Here is a 10,984-nt window from a genome sequence, read left to right as displayed (position 1 = left end):
TCTGTAGGCCAATTACCTTCTTACCAATGATTTGTTTATGTTTATGTTTATGTTTTATTTAATTTATATACCGCCCTTCTCCCTGGGGACTCAGGGCGGTTCACAGGGCATATAAATAAAAATACAATACTATACAAAAGTTAAAACAAAGATTAAATCAATGCCCAATTAAAAACAATAATACAATCTAAAATGACAATTTAAAACCCAACTCCCCCATCAGGCCAGACCGGCCAATTCAAACAAATGGGTCTTCAGACCACGACGGAAAGTTCGGAGGTCCGATGCCGTCCGGAGCTCCACCGGCAGTTGGTTCCACAAAGCCGGGGCACCCACAGAGAAGGCTCTCCCCCTGGGGGCCGCCAGTCGGCATTCCCTGACCGGAGGCACCCTGAGGAGGCCCTCTCTGTGGGAACGCACAGGGCGGAGGGGAGTTGAAGCCGGCAGCAGGTGGTCCCCGAGGTGGTCTCACTGGTGTGATAGCTGATGCAGTCCAATAGCATCTAGCTGCAAACAAGCTCTTTCCATCTGAGCAAACCACTCAAACAGAAGAGGAACAAAGATTAACTCCTAATTGATGATTCTGAAAAACTACAAGAGAAGGAAGACCAAGTTGAACATAGCTTGGACTTATTATAATAAGCCATTTGACTCTGCTACATTACTGGATAATCAAATGTCTAAAAATAACAGGAACCAGTAGAAGCTTTGAGCAAAGATCATGGCACAATGGAAGACACAGTTACTGGTCAATGTTGAAATACTAGGAGAAGTTAATACCAAGAAAGGGATTTTCAAGGAGACTGTCACCAGTAGAGTTTGTTGCTACATTAACTCCTCTGTCAACAATACTGAGCAAGTCAGGCCATGGCTACCAAACATCAAAGAAATCTGCCAAGCTATCCCACCTCCTTTGCATGGACAATAGGAAGCTGTATGGAAAAACACCATCTGAAATAGAATTGCTGCTCAACACTGTCCCAAGATACAGTCAAGATATTGCAGTGGAGTTTGGACTAGACAAATGTGCCACCCTCACCATCAAATGAGGAAAAATAGTGAAATGTGAATGGAAATAACATCAGGAGTCTAGATGAAGAAGTTCACTACAAATTCCTGGGCATCCTTCAAGCTGGCAACAAGAACAGTGAAGTCAAGAAGAAAGTTAGAAGTGAATCTATCATGGCAGCGAAGAAGATCTTAAAGTCCAGACCCAGTAATGGAAATATCAACAAGGCAATTTAACAGCTTCAAAAGTCATTAGATACGAAGCTGGAACAGTGGACTAGACTCAAGCAGTACTAAAAGCCCTGGGCAGGATGATCAGAAAAATAATAACAATGCATCATTCCTTTCATTCATGAAGCAACAGACTTTACTTACCAAGGAAAACAGGTGGACGCAGAATGTTGCAAGTACACTAGATCAGTGTTTTTCAACCTTTTTTTGGGCAAAGGCACACTTGTTTCATGAAAAAAATCACGAGGCACTCCACCATTAGAAAATGTTAAAAAATTTAACTCTGTGCCTATATTGACTATATATAAAGTCCATCTCCTCCCGCTCCGGTCCTCCTGGTGACTCGAGTCGCGACGTCTTCTTCTCTCCGCTGCTGCGCACAATGTGCTCGGGCGGGAAGGAAGTCAGAAGATGATGTCCTACTGTGATAGGTCCAGGCTGGAGTCTGGACCAATCACAGCCCGGACATCAGAAAAGTGGAGGGTGTCCCCCTGAGGAGCGCCAATCGGCGCCCCTGCTGGCCGAGGGCGGAGTCAAAACCCCACCCCCATACCCAGGACACAGTCCGGCGCCTGCCTAGTGGGCGAAAATTTGACATTTTTTTAAAAAATCTTTCGAATTTTTCAATTTTCCCCACAGCACACCAGGCAACATCTCGCGGCACACTAGTGTGCCGCGGAACAGTGGTTGAAAAACACTGCACTAGATAGTTGAAGAAGAAAAAATGGCACTGGAAGAGTATCTGAAGAACAATGAAGAAGATGCAATGAAGCTGGCACACCATAAAGCTTACTGAATATCGGCAAGAGCAAACTGGCCTACAAAAAAGACCAAATGAAACATAGAATAGAGATGTGGCAAGGCAAAGTATTACACAGCCAGTACATTTAAAAATATAGCAGGTCTTTTTTTTGTTGGGAATAATTGTTGACGCTACAGTTGTGGACTCTAAGTTGATGTTGAATTTAGTTACGGCAGCAAGACTTTTGATAGGTCAATATTGGAAGAAAGAGGAACTGCCGATTATACAAGAGTGGATTTTAAAGGTTTCCGACTTGGCAGAGATGGCGAAGATTTCGGCCTATTTGAAAGATTACTCGCAAGAACATTATATTATGGAATGGAGAAAATGGATTGAGTTTATCCAGAATAAGTATAGGGTTAAGAAGTTTTATCTAGCATTTGAATAAGTCTTCTTTCGTTTTCTTTTTTCTTTTTCTATTTTGTCTTCTATATATATTTAATAATGCTAAGTTTTGTTCGATCCTATATAAGTTAGAGAGTGATGGATTTTAGAATTTATAGTTGTTAGTATATGGTTGTTTATGATTGCTTTTTTATATATATATACCTTGTATTTAGCTCTGGGAAGTCCGGGGGGGGAGGGGGGTTGGGGGGAGGTGGGGGGGGAGGAGGGGGGGGGGGGGAGGGGGGGGAAGGGGGGAGGTAGGGAGGGGAGGAGGGAGGGGGAAGGGGGTTTTTTAAAGGAAAACTGTATTTTTAAAACTTTTCAATAAAAAAAAATATATAGCAGGTCAAGCAGATTAACAACAAGACCTGGCAATGGCTAAGAGCAGGAAAGACTGGGGAGCTAATTCTGCCTCCACAAGGCCAAGCTTGAAGAACAAATGTATATAAAGCCAGAATTGACAAGACAGCAACAGACAGCAAATGTGGTTGCGGCAAAGGAGCTGAAAAAACAGTGGGCCACCTAATTAGCTGATGCAAGAATACTGCACAGACTGGCGACGAAGTAGATGTTCCAATGGTATATTGGAAGATCTGCAAAAAAAATACCATTTGCAAGTAAAAACTGGTGGGACCACAACACATACAAAGTAATAGAAAAATGAAGAAGCTAAGGTGGTCTGTGACTTTAGAATTCAGATAGGCACCTGCTAGATAACCCCCCCCCCCAATGTATCAAATGTTGTTAAGAAAAACAAAAAAGTCTGAATACTTGACGTTGTAGTATTGGAGACAGCAGAATAGAAGAACTGGAGAAAATCACAACATAAAAAGACCTGCAAGTAGAAATAGAACAACCACAGCAAAAGAAAGCAAAGACAGTACCAACGGTAATAGGTGCCCTGGGTGCAATTCCAAAATATCTGGAGCTCCATTTGACCATCATCAGCAGTGACAAAATTAGTACCATCAATTGCAAAAGGCAACTTTACTTGTGGAACAGCTTACATCCTGTGGATGATACCTTTAACACCGTCAAACAACAATACCAGCCTATCACAGATCCTTGGGAAATACTGAACAAGTGGATCAAAATGCCAAATTCAGATTATCCATCTGGCTGACTGGCTAGCCATCCATAATAATCTTATGAAAACTATACTTTAATGTTAGGGTCTCTTTATTTTTATGTTTATATACTGCTCAAAAAAAATAAAGGGTACACTTAAACAACACAATGTACTGTATTTAATAGTAGGATGTCTTATCTTGTGTTCCCTTTATTTTTTTGAGCAGTATATTTGATTTCCTCACTATTATCTGATGCTAATCAAAATATATAAGCAGCCATATGGATAAATGGGGCACATTCTACACCCAGCGACAGAATGTACTATAATTAAATGGAGCACCAAAACACAATCAACTGCCTGAATCTACCAAATTTCACAGTGGTTTTATTTCCCCTTCTACTTACTGGGAGTAACCAAAAGATTAAAAGAAAATACATCAGTTAGTAAGTCAAACATATTTCATTCCGCATGTTTAACATTTCTTTTTACAACATTCATTTTTAAGTATTAATAATTAAAAGTTAGCCATACCCCTTTTCCTCCCAAGTATAAATCTGTAGAATATAACAAAAAAACTTTTATTGTGTCTAACACTTACTTGAGAAGGTATATTACAGATTTATTAATAATCTCTGGAATTAAGCTAGTAGACTATCTTGGAATAATGATTACTTTAAAAATGTTTGTGGAAATGAAACACATGTGCATGATATTACCTTGCAAGAAATAATTATTTAAGCAAGGCTCATCAGAGAAATATTATTTGATCCTTTCTCTTCACTGAATATTTTCAGGCCATAATATTTGAATATAAATAGTAGCAAAATGAGAAAAAAATGTTTGAAATGAATTATACATTTTTTCAACTCAAAAGTTTTGAAAACTCAAAAGTATATTTAGATGTAGCTCTGAAATAGACTTCTTAGGATATGTCTAAGATACTTGTTGTAACAAGTTAACCCACGTAAACGTGGGACAAAGAAATCTTATAACCTTTGCAAACATTGACATTTAATTTGCTTTGAGATAAAAAACACAAATTCATCATGATGGTGTTAACACCAAAGGAAATGCCATTGTACAAATTGCATTGGGTCCTGTTGTCAGATCTTTAACAGTGGAATCTGCCAAACCATAATTGAAGACACCAGTTCGTCTGGCCGCTGCTGCTTGCATTTCTTATTCACCCTTCTGTGCCCTTGTCCTCCAGAGATGACCATGATGGATATCGCTTTCCCCTCTCTGGATCTATGTCTTTTAGTCTGGTCAGGGGAGACTTCTTTCAAAAGCTCATAGACGGCACTCTCTTCTGGCCGAGGTTCAGTTGTGTTGGATCCGTGAGACAACGTGAGTGATCCAGATGATGAAGACAAGTCACTTTTCTGAGCAATGGATCCGACTGAACCCCCCAACCAAATGGCATTGTCATTGGGGTTGCTCAGAGAAGAAATAGGCCTCTCAGGTCCAACACCCTTTTGGTCATCCTCTTTCAGGCCTGAATGAGGACAATTCAGCCTGGACTTGGACTTGCTTTTGTTCTGCTTGCTTGTCACACAGGCCGTTACAAGGAACTTGATAGGGCCATTATGGGCATGATAAGATACCATGCCTCTTCCTGCAGTCAAATGAAAAAGGACTCTCTTAGACACAACCATTTTCATGCAGCTTAATTCTTTTCACCAGCTGCTGGATCTACAAAGCACTGAATAAAAAGTGGCTAACTTGTAATATGCCTTTTGTATGTTCCTAGGTCAACATTCACTTCAGACCTCAGTTGTGAAACAGAATTTTGCATGGGAAAAAATTCTCAACTAGCAGAAAAACTAGCCCATGATAATAGCTGAAGCTCTAGCCTTCTATGTGCATTTCTATCTGCAAAGCAAGCAGTATTAGAGCTGCAGAATAACCTTGCAATTGGAAAACAGTACCTAATTCTACAAGGATTTATTTCTATGACCTCACCCTATTACATAAATAGACCAATGACTCTTAAATCACATTCGGACCCTTTCTTCCTGATTCTTGCTCAGGATTTATGCACGCAAACAGATTTAACACGTAGGTGTGCAAATGGAAATGAACATTATGCTTTAATTTAGTACTGTGAGTTAACGAGAAGATGCCCATCACCTACCCCACACTTATCCTACCCCACCAGGAAGAAGAAAATGACAACTGTCATTTTACATTCCTGGGTTTTTTGTAATACCTAAATAAGGAACTGTGCTATAAAATAAACACTAATCAGTCATGAATAAGTCAAGTTCAAGTCTTCAATTGTTTTTGTGGTTTGCTTAGCAATATATTATTTGAAATTTATTCCTCCTACTGTAGAAGGACAGAGCCGGGGTGCTTAAGTCTGGTGTTTTGCAAGAGTCTCTTCAATCAGAGGTAAGTCAGAACCTACATCTGATTATGTACTGGCTCATCAGCTTAAAGTGTTGCTGTATCTACTACAAAGAGATCCAAGAGAAGACGTTCTTGATACTGATACATTTATTTTGGGCTGGTGCTCACTTGTTTTACACATTTTAAGGGTGTTATAATATAAATCACATTTTGGTATGCTGAACTGAATTATTATTTTTTATAATTCTATTTAATTGAGCATGTGTTTAATTGGTTAAGATTTTTAAAATTGTAATCAAATACTTTTTCCCCACTTTAAAAACAATGAAAATGCAGAATGTAAAGCTTATGAACATGGTTCATAATATTTAATTATAAAATCCACAGCTTAGTGTTATGTATCATATAATCCAATGGAAATGTTTTCCAACACAAACTCTGGAAGTTACCATCTGTTTTTCAATGAGGCAAAGGTGAAATTGGTATTCAGTTCATGCTTTGTTCTCTTGTTTTTATAGCAGCAGGAGCCAGGGAATCAGCTGACTGATTTTATCTTAATTTTGCTTTTTCCACCATCCATTGCCCAAGACCTTGTTTTCAATAAAACTTATTCTACACCCACAACACGTAATCATGTTAATACTAGCAACAGTGAAAGAGAGTAGATCTCACTTTTTGCTAACCATGTCAACTTAAAGCATGGAAATTTTGGGATCCCAACTGTTGGAACATTTCTGTCATGATTCATAGTATTAATTGCTACGACATCTGAAATGTGTTCTATAACGGAGGTCCCCAACTTTTTGGGCACCAGGGACAGGTTCCGTGGAGAGAGGTTTTTCCGCGGACCGGAGGGTGCGTGATTTTGTGTGGTGCCTGCATCCCGCAGATGGGGTTTTGCTTGTTTGTGTGGTCCGGTTGCTGGCATGCCGCGGCCTGATACTGGTCCACGGACCAGGGGTTGGTGACCCCTGTTCTATAAGACATTTGGCAAACAATATCTTTATCTGTTCACCTATGGATTGTTGAAAACAACTGATCAGTATAATGACATATTTACCAAATACAAGCTGTTTTGGGGGAAGGAAGGTAAAACCATAGCAATGCACTTGTTTTATAAGGCGTATGCAATTTTTTAAAAGAATCCTCAGGAGAGTGAGCATTCCTGATTACCGAATGCCCTCTATGTATCATGACTAATGATTGACAATGTGCTTTAATTTTATCCCAGGCGGTTGAACAATCCTTGGCCTTTTTACAAAAGAACATTAAATTAGTTGTGCATACATATAACTCCCATACTATAGAGAATTTCCCTTAGGTGGAATAGCTTTGGGTGGGCAGAAGAATGCTAATACAGAGCTGCCCATCAATAGACCATGTTTGCTACATAGCTGTGGTGAACTTTCAGTGGCTTGGTCTTTTAACAAGAGAATAAAAAAAGAAAGGTAAGAGCTAAAGTCTGCAATTGTCTTTTAAGTTAAAAAAAGGGGAAACAAGATGCTAAGATTACAGCACAGTTTCTTTTGCCAACATTTTTGATATGAGCCTTCCTTTACCTCAGGGGTCCCCAACCCCCGGTCCGTGGACCAGTACCAGTCTGTGGCATGCCAGCAACTGGTCCACACAAACAAGCAAAGCCCCATCCATGGGATACAGGCAGCACACAAAACCATGCACTCTCCGATCTGTGGAAAAACCTCTCTCCACAGAACCCAAAAAGTTGGGGACCTCTGCTTTATCTGAAAGCGGCACCTTTGATGAATCACTACAATTTTTTTGTACTGGTAAGAGTTTACTTGCAGTGTGAATATTATACTCACCGGTTACTTTGGGGATTCCCTGCAAGCGAGGAACTGGGAGTGCTACTATAATCCCAACATTTGTTCCAACCAATAATAGACCATGGCATACTAAGAGGCTAGTCACTGAAACACGTTGCTGTCCTGCAAGATGCAGAGAATATTACATTACTCCCAAACCAGGTTTTTTTTTTTTTTGCTGTTTACAGTTGCACTGTACAGGCATTATTTAATGAAATCATGTTCTCCTACATATTTAAAAATGTTGTAATCATACAATAAATCATATAATACAAGGGTCATGTAGCCAAGCAATAACCTATCCATTTATTTCAGTTTCTATCTGCAGTTCTCCTGTGTTTTTGAAATACCCATGAATTCACTGCTGTCAAACACTGCTACCACTGCCAGGAAAGATCCACCATGGAAGCCACCTCAAAAGGTGCACTGCTGAATACCTACAAGCCTCAATGCCACCAGCTTCTGTGATAGCACCACTTCTCTAGACACCAAATAGCTGATTAGCACACCAGCTATTCCTTTGCAGTCTGCAGTTATTTTCAATTTATCTTCCAATCCTTTTCCCTTTACAAATTGTGCAGGCCTGCTGTTGAGGGTCAACCCCTCCCCCTTTCTACTGTGGACTGTTTACAAAAAATATACTTAATATCAACACAAAATAGTGAAGAGTACATAGGCACAGTGTAATGAATCAAGTATGCTAATCTTCAGTATATGTTAGCCAACATATGATGCTAGGTTTATATTATAGCATGATTCCACCACATTTTCAATATTATCCCAGGCTGACATGTAGGCAAGTGCCTTCAATTTAACTTAATGGTGAAATTATTAATTTAGGGAACTATACACAATTATCTAGCAGATGTATAAACCATTTATAAATGATTAAGTAGCAATCTTGTATTCATTTATATGGTGGTACTGCATTCCACCAGAATCATTTCTGAACGGATACATAAGATGAGATTTATATCTAAAAGTTATGTCTAGAGGTAATCCAGAAATTTAGCAGATTAATGGAGCAACAGATACCCATTAAAACAAAATGTCCATTAAATCAGAGCCTTGGTGGAGCAGTGGGCTAATGCCTCCTTAAGTAACACCAGCTGCCTGCAATTAGTGCAGGTTCGCATCCCACCAGGCTCAAGGTTGACTCAGCCTTCCATCCTTCCGAGGTAGGTAAAATGAGGACCCAGATTGTTGGGGGCAATTAAGCTGACTTTGTAATAATGCCGCTAGGGGTGTGTGTGAAAGCCCTAATAAGCAAGCATATACATAGAATGAAGGCTACTGCTAAGCTTGTAAGCCACCCTGAGTCTTCGGAGAAGGGCGGGATATAAATGGAATTTTTTTAAAAAAAATCCAAATTGGGTTTTGTGCATGGGCACTTTATATATTTACCCATATTCAAAATGGCATTTTATTCACGTACAAAAATAATACAGGGTACAACCAAATTTTGTCCAATGTATCCAAAATGTCTACTTCAACTTATACCTGAATTTCAGAATCCTGATAATCTGATATTATTTTAAACATACTGTATATTAACTCTGTTAACTGAAAGACCACTGAGTTATTTTTTAGAAAATTTGCAAAAAGGCAGTTTTGAGACAATGGCTATCCCAGTTCCAAAATTGAAGAAGAAATGAATAAAAAACTCACATTGTACAACAAAACCATATGGATAAAAAGACTTGTGCTTTTAAACAAATCAAATTATTTTTAAACTCTCTTCAAGGATTCTTAAAAAGCACTGGAGCCATATTAAATAAAGAATTGTTTTCTAGTTTCTCCTTTATTTACAAATTGAACCTGGTATGGGTAATTTTGTGGAGTTACAGTTTTACTCTTAAAAATTTGGGCAGCAATCTGGAAATTCTGGAAAATGTTGACCTGACACATTTAGGTGGCTCAGGGCTGGAGAAAACTAATTCATGACATGAAGTATGAACTAGGCATATTCTGTGCTTAAAGGAAATCACTGATGGCCGTAAGGACTGATGCTAAAATTAACTATCAAATATTCATAAAAAGGAAAGTCGCTTGTTTGGGAAGTGGAATTCCAGAGTTTTCTATCAGAACTGGGCAGAGGGGCAGCCTTGAATGAAACATGAATGATTCCAGAAGGTAAATAAATGGCACCAAATGATCACGGCTCCAGTATAAAATCCTGCCCTATTTTTATTCATGGAAAAAATCCCTTATGCAGAAAACAACTGAGCAGACCTATTGTTTTATTAGCAAGAAAATATAAACTAAAGAGGCATGTAAATATAAATTCAAGACCCGCAAAACTGTACTTTGAAATCTGTGTGTTCCCAACTTACTCAGTGGTCTTTCAGTTAACAGAGTTAATATAAACCAGGCAGTGGTGGGATTCAGCCGGTTCGCACCAGTTTGGCAGAACCGGTAGCTAATTTTTTTGTTGACCAGGCCCAGAATGGACTTCCGGAAGTGGCATCCACACAGAAAACCAGTTGTTCACATACTTGAATCCCATCACTGAAACCAGGTATATTCAACTTCCAGACAACCAGTGATATTAAGAAAAGAACAATAATCAAGCATGGCCTAGCAAAATGTCTTCATAATCGTCATATGGTGTGAATCACTATACTGTGGTCCTTAATTTCAATGTTTAGATGATTTAATCATTTTTGTTTAATTTCAAAAAAACATGTATAAAAAGTAAACAAGCAAGAAAAATGGAAGAAGAAAAGAATCAGACAAGAAGCTTAGACAATTTAAATAAAAAAGGTGAATGAATCTCTTGTTAAATCTGCACATCTGAGAGTTTTTAGACATCAGTTCAGTGCAAAATATAAAAGTGTCTACTATTTGTTCTTGTTTTGCACATTTGCAGAACAATGAGACCGGGGAGAGGGATTTTAATCTTCTCTTCCCACAGAGGATATTCACGCATATTGTGTTCATTTTAAACGCATTGCCTATTATAAAAAAATACTTCACAGAGCATTTTCACTCCAAAATGACTGAAAATACCTGTATATCCTGTTGTGTAATTCTGATCTGCAGTATTTTGGTGACATTAACATCAAGGGGATGGAAGGAGGAAAACTCAAGGCCTGTCCTGACCCCAGGATCTACAAAAATGTCTAACTGGTGGCTCATGCTAGTTAAATAACATTGTTTCCACATGTGAAAACTGCTAACAATTATTCTGCATGCTCACATTTTAAAGGCAGAAGACCAACTTTGGAACAAACAATTCTAAGTGCAGTCAAACGGAAATCCCTTGCTTTTAAAGTGATGGAACAGTTGGGAAGCACCTGTTTGAGAACATGA

The 10,984-nt window shown here is 38.8% G+C and overlaps 1 protein-coding gene across 1 annotated transcript in view; it reads right to left on the bottom strand.

Moving 5' to 3' along the window:
- Positions 1-4,304: 4,304 nt before the first annotated feature.
- ARHGEF10 (Rho guanine nucleotide exchange factor 10) overlaps positions 4,305-10,984 on the bottom strand; it is a gene marked incomplete at its 5' end in the record, with an annotated part of 99,254 nt that continues 92,574 nt past the window's right edge. Inside the window, 2 exons of the mRNA XM_083350007.1 lie at positions 4,305-5,115; positions 7,673-7,795. Of these exons, the coding sequence (XP_083206133.1) occupies positions 4,604-5,115; positions 7,673-7,795 (635 nt within the window). The 3' untranslated portion in view covers positions 4,305-4,603. The remainder of the gene's footprint in view (positions 5,116-7,672; positions 7,796-10,984) is intronic.

The sequence above is a fragment of the Vipera ursinii genome, assembly GCF_947247035.1.
Source record: "Vipera ursinii genome assembly, chromosome: 1".
Lineage (NCBI taxonomy): Eukaryota > Metazoa > Chordata > Lepidosauria > Squamata > Viperidae > Vipera > Vipera ursinii.
This window is presented reverse-complemented; position numbering and strand designations above follow the sequence as displayed.